This window comes from Symsagittifera roscoffensis, chromosome 10 (genome assembly GCF_963678635.1).
Source record: "Symsagittifera roscoffensis chromosome 10, txSymRosc1.1, whole genome shotgun sequence".
Taxonomy (NCBI): Eukaryota; Metazoa; Xenacoelomorpha; order Acoela; family Convolutidae; genus Symsagittifera; species Symsagittifera roscoffensis.
In genome coordinates this window covers 21,725,164-21,743,243 of record NC_087071.1, presented here as the reverse complement: position 1 = coordinate 21,743,243, position 18,080 = coordinate 21,725,164, and the positions used below count along the sequence as shown (strand labels likewise).

At 32.6% G+C, this 18,080-nt stretch overlaps 1 protein-coding gene across 3 annotated transcripts in view; it reads right to left on the bottom strand.

The window, feature by feature from the left end:
- The window catches only part of LOC134855183 (gamma-aminobutyric acid receptor subunit pi-like), a 28,251-nt gene extending 11,641 nt beyond the window's left edge, over nucleotides 1-16,610 (bottom strand). For 2 of the 3 annotated variants that reach the window (XM_063871614.1, XM_063871615.1), the window contains exons 1-6: nucleotides 15,721-16,610; nucleotides 12,024-12,149; nucleotides 10,833-10,926; nucleotides 10,264-10,379; nucleotides 7,884-8,020; nucleotides 7,190-7,225 (exon numbers count right to left, since the gene is read on the bottom strand). In XM_063871614.1, the coding sequence (XP_063727684.1) occupies nucleotides 7,190-7,225; nucleotides 7,884-8,020; nucleotides 10,264-10,379; nucleotides 10,833-10,926; nucleotides 12,024-12,149; nucleotides 15,721-15,953 (742 nt within the window). In that variant the 5' untranslated portion in view covers nucleotides 15,954-16,610. The remainder of the gene's footprint in view (nucleotides 1-7,189; nucleotides 7,226-7,883; nucleotides 8,021-10,263; nucleotides 10,380-10,832; nucleotides 10,927-12,023; nucleotides 12,150-15,720) is intronic. The other variant, XM_063871616.1, reaches the window with a different exon arrangement.
- Between the last annotated feature and the right edge of the window lie 1,470 nt (nucleotides 16,611-18,080).

Sequence of the window (18,080 nt, the reverse complement as noted above, 5' to 3'; positions counted from 1 at the left end):
CAGAAAAAACCCGTTATAATCGATTAAAACCGACTAAAAATAAAAATCCCTTTTTTTGCAATTTTTGATCTTCTACTTTGCATCTGAATTGCTATATTTTATGCCTTTTGTAGATGTTGGTGTACCCTAGTGTAGACTTAAGTGAAAAATGAGAAAACTTTTGTTGAAGGTTTTCAAATCAATTGAAATTCATATTTAATTATTTATCTTTTTTCTTTGTTTATATCTTCATTGAAGTTTTTTTGATGAGCTTCTTAGTCTTTTAACCACCAAGATATCAGCGGATTGTTTTAGTTTCAAGATTTTTTTCGAAATATTTTATTTTTCACCTACCGCGGGAACCTTTCAACTAAAAAGAAAGGATCTCTATGAAAGTTTTATTTCGTGGTAAAACTCTGTGTTCAGAAGAACAAAAGTGTGACAAGACATCTCGCTGTCTGGAGATTTTTTTGACAAAAAAATTGCTCATTGGATAAAATCAAAACTAATTTTAGGTGTAGCAAAATTTGCAAAAAATGAGAAATTATAACCGACAATAATTGATTTAAACAGTTTTTTGGATGAACTATTATCAATTGTAATCAATTATAGTCTCTTGGAAAAAATATCACGATTATAAATCCTTAAAACCCTAATTTTGGTAGCTAGAATCAAGTATAATTGTCAAAAAATCAACAAAACATTTCGGTATAATCAATTGTTTACGCCTCAATTTGGATGCGGGAACTACGCAATACTTATGTTTATTGTGCTCAACGCAAATTTGTCTGTAGAGTCTAAAACAAAAAAGAAAAAGCTTTGTCTCAGATTCAAGAATAGAGAGCATTCTTTCATTTAATTCTTGCAGCGGAATCTACAATCTGATACTTTAACAATGGTGAGATTGGCGCGAAACCCTCAACTGTTTTTCAGAGAAACCAGCTTTCATTAATAGTAGTAGATTCAACGGATAAGAAAGTCAGTATCAATTGCTTTAACAATGAATTTTGAAATTCGCAAAAAATTGAAACACTTTGCACCAGAATACTCAAACCTACAATAAAAACCAACATTTACTCTGATATCACTCCGATCAGGGAACTATAGTGACACATAGAACTTCTCCAGATGAAATGTTTCCAGGAAATAAAATTTATTGCTCAAAAATAAAAAAAATCGATTTCGACCGATTTGTCAACTTACTTCATTCTCTGAAAAAATCTATTCTCAATTTTTTTGGCTGAGAAAATGATAGTGAGCTCAGCAAATGATAATGCTTTTTATTATAAGTTTCATTAAAAAAATTACAAAAAAGACTACTATTTCAATGAATGGTTGACGCAGACTTTTCCTGTTTTCCCGGTGTCTCCTAGCCGGCAGAATAATTCCTATTGCAAGTCTTTATCTACTGTTGGATAGAAATTGTTTTTATAAAATAAGAGTTTTGATAGTGAAATCAGTAACGTTTTTTTCACACTATAGAAAGATACATCTAGCACTTTTATTTTGGCTGCAATTATGAAACCAAAAAATTTTCATACAGTTATGTACGAAAAACAAGAGTAACAGTTTGTTATCCGACCCTAAGCAAGAAAAAAATGAGCAAATGTTTTTTCACTCATCATATACTTTTCAAAATTATTTCTTTTAAGCTTGTTTTGGTACTACTTAATAAATGGGTTAGTTTTAACTGAAAAATACACGTTATATACATAGTTTCTAGCTAAGAATTAGCATGAAAAGATTAAAAAAAAAACTGAAAAGGACTCCATCAATTTAACGATCATCAAGCGTTAAGCATATTTGTTCTTGACAATTTAAAAAATCCAGATCAGTAATTTCTAGAAATTATTTTCATCGTAGCCAAATTATGGCTCAAAGGGTTGTTTTATGAAACCAAATTTGACTTCTGACAAGTTTTATCAGTGCAGTGAAAATAAATGAAAATCAAGTGGAATTAATCAACTTTCGCCATTGTTTTTCACCGTCCTTTAGTGACGTGGTCGGACCAAAACACTTCCCCAAAAAAACAGTTTTTCCCCGTTTGTTTGATATAATGATACTTTTAGGTCGCATAAACACTTCAGTATGATGACCAAAAAATTCGTTTTATAGATTTATTCATATTGCTCGACCAATGGCGAAATTGGCTTTCAAATTAGCAAATCAACCTAGTGGTCAGAAGAATTTTCAACGGTTTTTCAGCGCCAACTGATAATTTTGAATTGGGAATGACTCCATTTTGAAACACACTCATTTGTTTTGCCTCTAAATCAAACTTTTTCATTTTCTTTTGGAAACTTTTCGGCTGAAGTTTTTGCAAAATATAAAAAAATAAATATATATAAAAAAAATATATATATAATAGGCGAAAAATGGTCCTGTAGGTCACAAACGAAATATGATATACAAAAAACAGTTTTGCGAACTAAGTTGCTCTACGTTTTAGAAATAATCATTTAACCACTTAATCTTAACTTTAAAAAATCACACTTATTTGAAGACCAACTGATAAAAATCAAAATAAAGCCGTGCAAACATCCAATATCAAATGATCAGAAATAAAAAAAGAGATTTACCACTTAAAAGAATAGAAAATGGGGTGAACGTGCAATCAACTAGATGCATGCTGCAGCGTAATTTACAAATGTGTATCACTTAGTTTGTGTATCACTAACAGGGGCGGATTTAGGGGGGGGGGCGGGGGCGGACGCCTTTTTTCCTCAGGGATTAGACCCCCTGCCGACCCAAAGGGTTCCCCCTTTGTACTCTTTTGAGATATCCATATTTAGTGACGGACCCTAAAAATTTTCTAAAGGCACCATGTGCGCCAATATATACTTGCTTTGAGGTGGGAGCGCGCGCCAAAAAAACGCAATTTTGTTGGTCAGAATTTTCTAAAAAGTGCCTAAAACGCGTTTTTTGGCCTGTTTTTCAAAATTGTGCCTGCGGCGCAGAAAATTTGGCCAAAACAGGGTCTTGTTAGTGCTTTGGGAGAGCTCGATCTGGGAAAATCTATTTGGTCGATCGGACGACCGAAAAAAAAAGGTAAAAGGTTGACAAAATTTTCGAAAATTTTTGAAAACCCGCCCCCCTCGAGAAAACCCTAGATCCGCCTCTGATCACTAATAAAAAATAGAGGACGGTACAAGTATGATATTTATGCCCCAAGAAAAAGCAAGTATGAAAAATGGGTCAGGCATTTTTGTGAAAACTTCCAAAGCACAAATAAACAAATGCGAACCATGTTTTCGAAGACTTTAAGGCCTAAAAAAATTTCTTCTGGGACCCATCTAAATTTTTGGGACCCAACTATCATACTTTACCAAGAGGTGAAGATGCAATTCACAAGCACAAGCTTGATCTAGGAGAACTTAGTCAGGTGACAAAAATAAATCTGAATAGTGGCAATTTGAGAAAATCGAATATTTTGACAAAATTCAGTTTGGAATGTTTTCGGAGCCCCGACAAATTTTGCGCTTGCACTTATAGAACTTAGGGTTGACCTTTTTCCAAAGTTTAGGCTCTTGGCATCACTTTTGATTACGTTAAAAATTGTTTCAACAGCTTGTGTTACTATCCTCGGCGTCGGTTGCATTTGATCGCTGGATTATATGAAAAAAACTGTTTAGAACCTGGACACAAAAATTGGAAAAAACCGTGGTCTAACCTAAGTTTTTCCTTGAGCAATTGTCAAAACCGAAATCTGATTAGATGATTTACTTAAATAACCAAAAAATTATTTGTGCAGCTAATGTCTATGTGGTGGTTTTAAGTTATCCATTGAAAATTTATCACAATTGAAAAATTCAAAATGCCCAAGCCCTCGATCATTTTACTTATGCAAAAAAACTAAGCGTTCAGTATAATTTTGATACCTCAGAAAGAATATGGTGAAAAAAATGAGTTTTTTTAACCAATCTTTTGTTATTTCTGTTCCGACCATTGAAAATGGGGATGAGCTTTGTATACAAAGTTGTTTTAGTTTTTTTCCCATGTGAAATTAGGCAATACAAATAATCAACGGACTGTTTTGAGTGATATATCATATTAGAGCCCTTTCAGTCGCGATTCGGGCGACATTTAAAACTTCTTTAAAAAATTCGCAGTTTCAAGAAAAACCGATTTGAAAGTTTTTGATTTTTTGTCTCTCTACTTAGGCTATCTATGGTGGGAACATTCTGTGCTACTTGCACAAAAATCGGCTATAATCGAACGAGTGAACCGATCACGTAACGTTTGTTATGAAAGAAAATCACAAAATAGGCAAAAAAATAATATATATTTTTGGGAGCCTTTTAGAGTGCAAAAAAACCTGGAAATTTTTTAAAATCTTTTGTTTTTTTTGTAGAAATTGTTGACCTTATGCCTATTTCACTAAATTTCTACACGTTTGTATAGCACTAAACTCTTACGACGTACAAGCAAAGACACTAACTTGAAGAAACATTCTGTGGTACTTGCACAGCAACCAGCTTTCCTTGTTCTTTTTTGCTAGGAGCTGACAATTCAAAGTTAGGAGTAGATTTTTTGCCATAGCTGCTGGAGGATAACAGAACGTTTTTCTTAAAGATAAAAGAGAACATTGTTTTTTTTTCAACGACTCATTGCAAATTTTTTGTATTTATTACATTTTTGCAATTTTTGATGTTATTTGAAGAAATTTTGAATTGAATAAACTAATTGTTGATTTTGAGTGACTATCAGTTTACTCAGTTTTATTAAGTTATGGCCTGGGTTTAGCTCAATTATTTAAATTTTTTTATTGCATTACTCAGACGGAACAGTTTGTGGTATATGTATTCAGACTGATATTATATCAGGGCTCGTCTGTTATGTCCTCAACATCAGAGTTTTTCAAAAATAGTTTCTATGTGGAATGTTGCGAATAATTGATTTTTTTCTTTTTACTTTCACAAAAAAAAATTATCAAAACCTTATCGACAGTTTCAGATCTCAAACTTCAGCGGTTGAAAATAGCAAAGTAAAAATAAGCGAGCGGGTCATTGGCCTTTGTCCAATAGCCTAATGCTTGACTACTATATGCCGATTCGACTGATCCACTATCAAAAGAAATGTTACGCTTCTCGACAAACATTTTTTGATGGCAAATTTGTCGGAAGAAAAACAACACCAAGAATTCGTTTATGGGAAACATAAGAGTACGAAACTTAGAATCCTTGTCTTTCATTTGTCGATCTTTCTGCTAGTCGATACACCATATTTGCCAGTACATATTATTAGAATGCAAAACTTTTGTCAAAAGGATCATCAATAGAGTTCAAATTCAGTTTTTCTACTTCAATCAATTCTTTCAATCATTGACTCAATCAATCTTTTCTAGTACAAAAATGTTAGAAGGACAGCCGGCCAAAGACAGTCAACGACTTTTTAAAATCCTATCTGTCTGAATGAAAGCAATTTCTAGTCTTTTACAATCAAGATTCCAGTATTAAAAACCTAAAGTGCGGAGAGCTCCAGTGTTCGATATTAAGACATGTCATATTTCATCATTTTTTAAACGATTTAAGAGTCACAGTTAACAGTAATAATATAATTCTGTTTGCGAATGATGCAAATGCAAGCGACAGACTAACTAACAGAGATTTACTTAAAGAGGACCAAGTTGAAAATAAAAAACGGATGAATGCTACCAAAACGACTTTTTAAAAAAACTTCATTCATGATAACAAACTGGAAATCGGATTTCCCTACCACAGTTTGGGATAGAACTTCACTTAACCCCAAAAGCACTGCTAAATATTTAGTCGTCAATATTGACAAAAAAGGTAATTTTTTAGACCATTGCGCGACAGACTTGAGAGAGAGCTCGAGCAAGTTTATTTCAATTATGTACTCCTCATTGAAACATCTAAGCAAAAATTGTTGATGGAGTTTTTCAATACACTCTTTCATTCATGTGCTCTTCCACTCTGGAATCCTAATTTCTAAAACTGTCAACAAAACTACTCTGTTCAATTTGCAAAGTCAATACAATTCTCTGTTACGCATTATCAATTGGACCAAAAGATTTGATGAAATCAGAAGAGTTCAAAAAAAATGGTTACTTTTTTTACTACCAATTTTACGAGTTGCTCAAGCTATTAGCAAAAACATTTAGATCTGGGCTCACAACCGACTTTGTTAACGGTTTCTCCTCCAGAAGCTTAATAAAAAACTGCAACAAACAAAAAAAGGTATCAGTCAGAGTCAGAAGATTCTACAACGTTTGAAAATGTTGATCCGTCGATTTTGAAAATTTTTCTCAGTAATTAAAAATGAAGCTTGATGATTAAATTTATAATACAAAAAATAATTATTTTTTAACACCTTAGGTGTTTACAAGCATATTTTGGTGATCGTTTTCCTTTAAAACAATTTTTAGTAAACTTTCTTCTGTAAATAAAAACAGTGTAGTTGAATTCACTGACAAGTGATCGCTCGGATGAAATTTAGAAAAGTTTTCATACGGATTTTTCTGACAGGCTGTGAAGTTTTCAGCGTGCGTTCAAGTTCAGTGCTCGGTAAAAATTGAATTATAATAACTTATCAGTATAACAAACCGTCCTTAAGAATAACTTATTACAATTATTATTGTCAATGAAAACCCAATGAAACACAAGAGATTATAGTCAAGTCAGTATTTTTTTCGCGGAGAAATAAAACCAAAAAGTCAACATAGTTGTGATCAATTCCTATACTATAATTAAGGTTGAGGACAACAAGCAGACGGAATTTCAGGTCAAAAGTGTTTCAGGCTGAGTTTGAAACATTTTATTGCATGTATAATATGATGGTGAATTGAAATAATTCAGTTTTTTTTTGTGGCAGTTACAAGAATTCAGTTGTTTATAATCACTATTTTTTCCTAAAAGCTGATCAAGAGATCTTTAAGTTTAAGAGCAACCGGATTTTGAAATGGATGAACTATAATTTGAAAAAAAATCATATCGTTGACTGATCCAAAACATTCAATTCTGTAAAAAACAATGAAAAAAACTCTGAGCTTATGATCCTCAACTGTTTTCGAAATTATAAATAATTTTTGGTCTAAATTTTGTACTTTGACTTGAAGTCCCGTCGACTTGATGTCGATACTAATTATTATCATTGCAATTATTATGATCGTTAAAATTAGGAAGCATTTCCACGAGCACAATTTAAATCTATCCATGACAACATACCAATTTTAAAGTGCAATGCGTCTTACCCGTTTTGCCGTCTTTTCCTTTTCTCTTCATTGTAACTGTGACGGTACAACACACATTCATTTAAAAGATGTGATCTCTTTAACTCCCCCCAACCTTTTGCAAAAAAAGGGTTTGTGGGAGATTCGTTAGGTACAAAAATCACAGATGATTACCGTTTAATTAGTTCATAGGTTCATATCGTTAATAGGTACCAAAGGGGGATATAAAAAGATATATAGATCCAAAAGAAGCTTAACCTTTTTTAGGCATTTAAGATTTTATTTAAACTTTTTTGTTTTCGGCCGTGGTTTTGTCATTTTCTGATTTGCACATGTTTCATAACTGCATGAGCGGGTTTTATAAGGAGAAGCCAACTCTGTTAACTATCTTCTCTAGGTCAACTGATATTATTATTGTAGAAAATAATAAATAAATTGGCTAATTAATTAAATTTTAGATTTTTTTGCATTTTATTTGTCTGCACATACCATTTACGCCCTATATGATGCTCAGCGGAACCAAGAGGCTGAGTAAAAATTTTAGAATACACGAAATATATTCTGCAAAAATCCGATTTACAAAAAAAACAAGTCTTCGAAATGATGTCCTTTTTATATCAAAAAATTGTGCAAATGTGAACTATTTTTTGCATGTGAACGTACGACAGGTTGTTAGAGTGTAATATAGATAGATAGATATTCGTGAGTGGCTTACCTGAGTCTATTCCGTCCTTCCAGAAGAGTCTGAGTTCCTCCGCGGTGTAGCCGTAGCACTCTAGTCTCAAGATGCACGTCTGGGTGTCGAGGGGGAAGGCCGCCAACTCCATCGGACATTTCGTGATCACCGTTACTCTTGAACAAAAAATGGATCTAGTTGAAAATCTCGACCCCCCCCCACACACACACACACACACACACTTTAAAGAAGGGGAGATTGTTAAGCAGAATTAATTTTTCGAATTTCTGACCAATCAGACTGCAGCAAAATTAGAATTCTGAATTTCTGGAAATTCTGGAAATTCTGGAAATTCTGGAAATTCTGGATTTCTGAACAGCTTTTGTGCTGTTGTTTTGTTTTGACTTAGAGACGTGGAAACGCTTTTGTCACTACCAATGTGGGGGTTGTGAAATGGAGCCCAGAGAATATTAAGGATAGTGTTGCAAGAATAGTTCGAACGTCTGAGCGTTAATTCGCGAGATTGACATTCCAATGCTAATTTCATCAATAAGATATAGATTATTCAATTTTATTGTAATTCACCCATGCTCCTCTGTATTTGGTTGGAAAAGGATCGAGCACACCCTTAGAGCGTGTTTTTAGTACAGCTGGTGATGTGGTAACAAAAAAAAACGCAGTTTGTTATCTGGGGAGCACGTTGATATGCAAATCTTCATGTGTGATAATTGGTATTTGTTAACTACGTGACTCTAAATTGATTATTTTATCAATTTTGTTTGCGCAGGTTGTGGAAAAAAATTACCTCTCAGAAATTTTTTGTAGTTCAACATTCGAATGAACGTTCGAACGTTCCGGTCAAACGTTCGAACTCTTGATTTGAACATTTGTTGCAACACTAATTAAGGACGCGCTTGCGCGCTTTTGTGCGATATAAAAAACGCTGAAATTATTAAAAATGCACTTATGATTTCAGAAAAAAAATACCAAAACCTTTTTGACCAACGCAAAAAATTATACAGAAACTCAGTTTTCCTGAAAAAATCATTTGGTTTCATTTTTCCACACATATGAAATTTCGAATAAAATCATATTAAACCGATATAAATCAATTTTCAACGATTTTTTTGTATAACCATTTTTTACAGATTAAGTTCAAACTATATTCAAACTTTCTAAACTATCAAACAATAGAGATTTAGCGGAAAAAATTTAGTTTATTCTTTCAATTTAAATTTAGTTTTGATGCTCGGCCGGAAAATAAGGATAACGATAATGATAGCAATAAAGATAATTATAATCTAAATTTTTTGCAACAAATTTTTTTAATCTAAGCTGATCTTTTCAATTATATGATGTTTGCCTAAACAATTGAGCCTAGAACGATGATATTAAATTGACATTTGAAAAATGTTGTATATTTGTACTTCTCATTAAAGCGGGAACCCTTAGTTTTACATAATTTGAAAGGGAATCCCTTAAACACAAAATTTAGCGGTAAAAAAGTCTCCTCGAGTGACTCATGCTCTCTGTAGCTCTCTTTAAAATTTTTTGAACAGAAAAATGTGCTCGCGCTTCCGAACAAGAAAAAAGTTATGCTAAATAATTATTAGTTGCGATTTCGATGATTTTCACTACCTTGCAAAAATCCATTTGAATCGATTTAAAACCATTTTTTATGCAAAAAAAAAATGTTTTTTTTTAACGTAACAACCTATTTAACCCCATTCTAAACCGATATAAGTAATCAAATGGTCTATCGTAAATGGATTTTTATACAGTAGTTTGTCTGTTTAACAATCGATTTAAACTGATTTCAATTTCAAATCATTTTGCTTTACAAAATATAACAATGTTTGTGGTTTTCTCGAAAAAAAAATTTCAAAATTTGAATTTGAAAAAAAATTGAGCTTGAATTTTTTCCAAAAAAGATTTTTTTTTTTGAGCTGGGACTTTTTCTCTGCTTAACTATATCTATCGATTCAATCTTTTGTAAATCTCCATTAGGTGCTAAAAATCGGAACAGACCGAAAAAATAAACATAAAAACCAGTTACCATAATTCAGAAAAAGTTAGCATACAAGAGCTACTTTTCAGACTAAAATTTTGGGATCTACTTAACAATCCCCTCCCCTAATCTCCATACCTATAAATAAATGCAGTAAATTAGCACTGAGCTTTCTTTTGAGAATTCTAACTTACTGCATTCTGATTGGTCCAAAAATTGACCATTTTGGTCTACTTAAGAAACTCCCCTGAAAGGGTTGGAGATTGTAATTAGATTCGAAACTTGTCTCGAGGTCGCTTGAAAGTTTAAACTGAGCGCAAAAATTGTTTAAAATAGGCAAATTGTTCTGTTCAATTAAAAATATTATGTATCGGATTTTTGCAACTTTCAATATCAATGATACGAACTTACCTTGATGAGTAGAGTATGGATCCATCGGGAGATAGTCTGATGAGAACATTGGGCACCATGACATCCTGCTTCGAGGCGTCCAAAGAGTCTGGGAAGTAGGTATCCGGAACCCAAATCTAAAAAGCGCTCAAAAGATCAGTTTTGGGATCTTGATACCTATATGGGGTCTTGTTATCCCTCCTAGAGCACCTAGTAACTAATTATCAACCCGATTTTGAAAAATATCAACTGTAAAGCCTATTCTGATTTTTTTTTTAAACTTGCAATTTTGTTGCTAAACGCTAAAGAATCCCGAACGAAATGGTTATATTTTGCTTTTACCATTTATCATGAACACCAAATGTTTGCTTTTTTCAGGCTGACTCGAGAAAATCATATCCGTCCCTGCAGGCTGGTATGAACGAAGCAGTTCACGTAGCTCTTTCGAGATGATTATCATAATTTATCTTTCGGGGTTGTTTCGTCTCCGTTTTCGAGATAATTTTTCCTCTATAAAATGTTCGAATGCAGTATGATTATATCGTATACAGAAATGGTAGTATATGTGCACATAATTTCCCAGAACTCACCCTTTCTAGAAACTCGTGTGAGAGTGTCAAGTTGTGAGTGTACTGTGGCCCATTGTACTGTGCAAAATCTAGTCTACTGTCCCTCCAAAACTGCCTGAAATAAATACGAATTACAAAAAAAACTTACTTTTTAAATTGAGGATTAGATTAGTTGAAAAACAAAGAAAGAAGAAACGAAATCAACAAGCATAAACAATATCTACATCATCAACAAAATCGGGTTACCCGGGTTTTCCTCGAAAGACCAAAAAAGCTAATCATACATTTCCATAAACTAAGTCTATGAAAAAATACTAGTCATGCAATTATCATTCCTTTTGCTAAAATGATGTCATCGAATTTTCGAAGAACTATTTTCTTGTTTCGGCATAAAACTCGGTGTAGCGTACTAAATAAAAAAGAAAAACTTATTACCAAAAAAAAACATGCTTATCATACATATTCCATATATGGAAATTGTATGATTAGCATTTTTTTGATAGCGACTACAAAAATGTGTCCCAGTATTTTTGAAAGTGCCCAAACAATTTTTTGTGTTTTTTTTTTCAACCGCAAATCGAATTTTGTACTCAAACAAACATTCTTCAAAAAAAAAATTTGCACGCAAAATTTACTTTTTTGTCCGCACAATTTATACATGTTTATGTATGCCTTGATCAATGATTGATAATTTAAAAATTCAAATTTCAAAAAAAATCATCGTTGAAAATGTTTGTCAAAACTGAAGCTGTGATTTTTTCGTTATATTAATTATTTGAGACAGAATTAAGAGATTTTAGACCGTTTTCAATGCATTTTTAATGCGAGACGGTCAAACCTTTGGTTACTCTACGCTTGAGTAACCACAGTTTTGGTCACTTGTTTGTCGGTTACGAACACAACTAAAAAATGTTGAGAAATGAGACAACCAAGAAGTGTAAAAAATCAATATTTTTGGGTTATGGGAAAATGCTAGTCATACAATTTCCATATACGAAAAAATACTAATCATAGAACTTTCAAACAATTTTCTGTACTTATGGAATTGCATGAAAAGTGTATGATTAGCATTTTTGGTCAACCCGGGTAGTTACGATTTGTATTTGAAGTTAAGAAATCAGTAATAATTTATTTCGTAGGTTTGCTTACATGTCACGTTTATGATTGGTTGTATAGTAGTTGTCAACTGACCGCAGTCCGAGTTAGAACTACCTGAATGAGATGTCGACTCTGAAGTGCATGTTCACTTCATCAATGGGTCCCAGACTGTCCAGATTCATGGTGATGCCCACTTGCACCCCCTCCCCACCGAACAAGGGACGCAGGGTCTTGTCGTACCTGGAAAGTAACAAATAACACGATAAAAAAGCACAGTAGTTACTACTCAAATTAAATTCCCGTGTTGACCTCCACGTAAGAAAAACCAGTCGCACAATTTCATACATGAAATCTATGAAAAAAATGCTAGTTATGCATCTTCATACTATGAAAAGTGCATGACTAGAAAATCTAATTTTCAGAAAATCATTTTTTCCACAGCAGCAAAAAGTTTTTAATTTAGATAAGGTTGCTCACAGTTAAATTACAACATATAATGGTATGAAAACATTATTTTAACAACAGAAAAAAAATTTTAAGTTAAAAAGTTAGTCCTATAACTCTATCTTTTGAAAATGATATGACTAGCTGGACCAAGTTAACATCCTCCCCCAAAATACTTTTAGGGGGTGGATGTTAACTTGGTTCTGAGTTCGATTTTTCAGCCAATCAGAATAGAGCATTTTTCACGCAGCGCTTAAAATTGGAGAAAAAAAAACATTTAGGTTCTTAATGGACATTTTGAGATTTGTTGCTCCATCTATCGAAACAAAAGTAACGGAACATTTGTGCTCGGAATTGGGTTTTTTTCTTCAGACAAATTTCGACTTTTTAACTAGTCATTTTTGACAAAAAATTTTTTATATCATTCAAAAAGTATTGTTGTCCTGACAAATTTCGACTTTTTAACTAGCCAATTTTTACAAAATTTTTTTTATCATTCAAAAGGTATTGTTGCCCTGACAAATTTCGACTTTTTAACTGGCCATTTTTGACAAAATTTTTTATATCATCAAAAGATATTGTTCTCCTGACAAATTTCGAATTTTTAACTAGCCATTTTTGACAAAATTGTTTTTATATCAATCAAAAGGTATTGTTGTCCTGAGTTGCATTGACTCTCTGCTCGCATCGTTCGTTGTAAACCAAAAAAAATAATAATATTCTATATTTTGGTTGCCACAAAATATCGTTTTTTTTTGAAGTCGTGACACTAAAGTTTTCAAAATGATAACTAAAAACTACTGTCTAAAATTGCTATTTTAATATTTCAATGATTGTTTTTTTTTCAATAGTCGGAACGAACATTTTATATTTTTAGAAAATGTTTGAATTAAATGCAAATGTTTTATTTCTCAACTAAGAATATGAAAAAATATTGTAGAGAGCAAGTATTGCATTTTGCTCGAACCAAAAAACTTATAGACAGAAACTGAAAGCGTTTCTTTCAAACTAAAATTCAAAAAAAAAGAAAACGAAAATCTGCAAATTAAAAGAAAAAAGTAAGTCATTATTTACAGCCAGCGTTTCAAAACGTCACAAAAATGCCATTAAAGTTAAAAAAGTGTGAGATTCAGTTTAAGAAAATTAACAAACAGTTTTGACCTTTTTTTGGATAGGCCGAAAGTTTCCAAACTGGAACAGTTGTTAATTTGATAGGACAGTTTTTCCAGTTAGTACTAAAATTGTTGGGAACAAAATTATTTTGGGCCCGGATCTCGGATTTGTTTTGAGAGGACGGACTTTTTCAGTTCGGTCAAGTTGACCAAAATGATTCTCTGAGCTCTTCAAAAATACAAAAAGACCCTATTTTACTAAGAATGTCTAGACCCCAGGCAACTTTTGATTTAAAAAAAAACGTTATTTTTAATTATAAAAGCGTTTTTCAGACTAGATTTCTTTTTTAAATTTTTCTCTCAAGTTTAATCAAATTGGCGTTGGAGGTGCCTTTAGAGCAACTTTAGAGTGAGTCAGACAAAATTTTGATTGATAAAACTGTACCAAATGGCGACTTTTTGGATGTTGATAAGGTTGAACCGCACCCATACGACCCACACAAATTCAACGCTGATTTTGACCTTCAGTAAAAAATGCAAGGATTTGAGTAATAAAGGAATTGAGATACAAAAGTTTTTTTGAAAGGCTTCACAGTCATTTTTTGTAACTACAAAAAACACCCATTTTAAAAAAGATTTGATACATTCAGATCTACGAGTTTGCTTTAATTCCTATGTTGATTCTTAAGGATCTCAGTTGTTTTTAGACTATTTGAAGCAATGTTATGATCCATTTTTATAGTTCATGTATTCCCTCAATGAACACAACTGCCGTCTATTTTTTCTTAGTACTGCTCAAGTACTTTCGCTTTTGTCGTGCTACAAGCATAATTGTTAATTCTTATGTTTCTCTGTTCTTCCATTGTTCATCACTGCATTCAGCTACTCCATAATTTATTTTTAAAACAAAGATAAAAGAATAGTTTAAGGGAGCCGGTCAATGTGTAGTCTGCAGCTCAGAAAATTTGGTCAAAATAGGTTGTTTATAGTGATATGAGAGCTCACAAAACTAATTTAAAAGAGAGGAAAATTTTTTTTGAAATTTTTTGAAAATCGCCTTCTTCAACAACATCCTAGATCCGTCTCTGAAATTTCCTTTTTTTATGTCGTTCATGTTCCTCACAAAAGTTGCATGCTTTTTAAAAATACATAAATAGTGGAAAAAGCTTTTTATACGTGCAAATCCTTGAAAACTATTCAGAATATATTATTGTTCCGACTTTCGATACGAAAGTAACGGAATGTTTGTGCTCGGGGTGGGTTTTTCTCTTCAGACAAACTTCGACTTTGTAACTAGCCATTTTAGACGGAATTTTTTTATCATTCAAAAAGTATTGTTGCCCTGAGCTCAAATTTGAAAAGATATTTCACCTGTGATCAGTTTTCGTAAAGTTATGAGGGTTTAAAGGTTGCCATTTTGGCCAATTTGGGACAATTAACGCGCGATATATTTCGCACTATTAACGCGTAAGCGGAGAGTTAATCCGTCTTAAAATCGTTCCAAATTGGTTGAAAAAAGCTTAAATGCAACAATTTTTTTTGCTACAAGGAGCGAAATATATCCTTTTGTACTTTATATGGCGTGTGGGGGGATGATTTTCATAAAAAAATTCCAAATTTTAGAATTTTTTTTCATTTTATTTTATTACATTTAATTTTTTAATGTTGTTGTTTCTCCATAAAATTTTAAAAAGCAGTCGGAACATTCAGGGCTTCGCCCTGATACGAGCAGTCTTGTTTCTTTTGAGAGTAATTTAATTTTTAAAAAGCAGCATCCGCAATAGTTAAAAGAGACGATATGCATTGACAAGGGAAAGACCAACATACAAGCTGCTCAGCTTTTCGTGGAAAACCACTTTTGTGCCTCTGCTTAAAAACTACTAGCAATTTCTTAAACAATTTTCTGCGCTCGGTTCGAGCATGAATCATGGTGGCTCTCGATCAGTGACGTCACTTTTCGAATGAGAGCCCCGGAGATCTAACCATTTCACAACCGCTCCACCTAGTTTGTAGATATATTTAAGAAAAGTTTGAAATGTTATTTTAAAACTCATAGATGAAACCTCTGTTAAGACATTGAAACAGCCCTGGAACGAGAAATTCGAACATAGACTTTGTTTCAAAAAACGTGTATTTAAAACGAATTGAACAACATCATTCAAAAGACAAAACTTGCACAACATATAGAGCAGAACCCCCAAAAACTTCGGAAAAATCCCATATCAAAACATCTGTTTTTTTTCTGTTTGGCTTACCTTATGGCCCCATACTCGTCTTCTTCGTCTGAAATGAGAAAATTCAAGAGATCAGTGACGTCACTGTTCTTCACTTTCGAAACACTTTCCTCCTCGGCTTCTGATTGGTCAGCCGAACTAACTGCATTTTTGTTTTTTTCAGCCGAAACAACCGAGAAGAATAAACATGGAAAAATGCATAAAACGAACAAAAGTCCGAACAAAAATAGGGAAACAGTTGAAGAAAATTTCATAATGGCTGAGCTGAAAAAGTCTTTGACTGATAATTTCAATTTGATTTTTGGTTCCAAATGGCTTCAGATTCCAATTTAACCTCGAGATATGACTTATTTATTAAGATTGAGCTATAATAAGTTATATGAAATAACAGTGATATGAAGGTACTAAGGTAGTTGAGAGATTAATAAAATTTCGGACAGCAATAACAGTTATAGGGTAAAGGGGGAAATAGCTGTGGTAAACAAATAAATGATTTTCCAAATGAGCAGGTTACGACCGCGATTATATAAGAAAAGTGTCTTCGTTGCTTTAGGCTGGTTTCTTGTTTACTTGTTGACCAGTTTTAGGAAAAATCAGTGCGATCGCAATTGCAATATATCAAACAAAGATCAATTTCCTGAAATAGGTTTCCAATTTTTTTGAATTATTGTTAGGTTTTTTTTTGCTCATGTATTAAGGAATAAATAAACGAACACTAAAAACTGAATATTTAAATAAATTGAGTAAAACATAAAATGCATGGTTAAATGAATGAGGAGTTCATTTTAATTCCAGTTACGAGTTCTATTATGTTTTTTTCATCTAGATTTAACTCGAAGAGTTGAAAAATCAGTTTCATATTTTTACTCATCACTTTGGTTTTGCTATGAATAAACTATACCATTTATTAATCGTTTTATATACGCGTTAAAGACATATGGCATTTAAGCGTACTTTAAAACTTGTAAGCTTTTATACGACAAAATGGTCTTAAAAACGTATTTAATTTTAGCGCAAATATGTTTAACGTTCTAGTCTGCTTTCAAGAGTTCAAAGCATTTTTAAATGTCAGAGGCCGACCATTCCGTTGAATTAAAAAAAACGTCGTATTTAAACTGAAAATTTCGGAAGTTTTTTTATTTTAATGAAAAATAAAAGTACTGATGCATTAGTGTTGCATTTCTGATAAATTATTTCAATTATTCCTACTTTTTGTGATTTAGATTTGGTATTTTTGGTTTTGAAGTTAGTCAAACCGGGAAAAAAAATTTCTTAAAATAGTTATTAATTGATGATGAACCTCATCGTACACAGGATGCTTTGCCGTTATCAAAAACAAATAATAAAAACAAAAATTAAATGTAAGCACATATTTATTTTTAAATTATCACTCATTAAACACTGATATAAAATTGATCTACGTGCTTTATGAGCTATTTCTATGACAAAATCTACGGCAGATAATATTGAAAAATTGCCATAAATTTATCGCAAATTTATCTTCAAGAGTTTTCAGGACGCTCTTAGAGTTGCAGAAAATTCAATCAATTTCAGAGATTAATGGAATTGCGGTTGAATCAAACGTTATAAATCTTCTTGATATTCAAACAAATAAAAAATGTGAAATAAATTTTCCCAATTCGACCTTCGGAGTAACCAGTTTTCCCACCTAGGTCTAAATATTTGAATTTATTTAGTGATATGGGTCCAGATAAAACAGATATAATTTTCTTTTACAGTTTCTATAACACTAAAGACATGCAAAAAAGCTGTTCAGCTTGTCGAGGCACGCCCTAAGCTATACATATATGGGTCGGAATAAGCCACAAAACTACCTTAGAAAGTGACAGTTTTATTTCCACTGAAAGAACTGAGGAACACGCAAATTTTCCTTAAATAGTTGCGTTTTTTGCCAACCTCGTGAAGCTAAGAAGAAAAATTCAGCTCTGTGGAAGTAACTTTGACATACACAAATGGGAAGTTTACTAATTTATTGAAAGTTCCAACAATATCATCTTTTTCATCCAAATATATAAACGTATAATTATCCGCCCACAAAAAATAGTGCTCAAAATCTGCAGGGGGGCAAGTATTTTTCGGACAACTGGATGGCGGTGCTGTTCATTGTGTTTAAGAAAGACTGAAATTCCAGATTATGGCGATATTTTTGTCACAAACAAATTACCAGGGGCAGATCTAGGATTTTCTCGAGGCAGGGAGGGGAGTCGGATTTTCTAAATTGATTTTCTGAGCTCTCCCAAACCACTATAAAGACCCTAGTTTGACCAAACTTTCTGCGCCGCAGTCAAAATTTTTTTAAAAAAAGGTCAAAAAAAGCGTTTTTAGGAATATTTTGATCAGAAAGTCACGTTTTTTGGCGC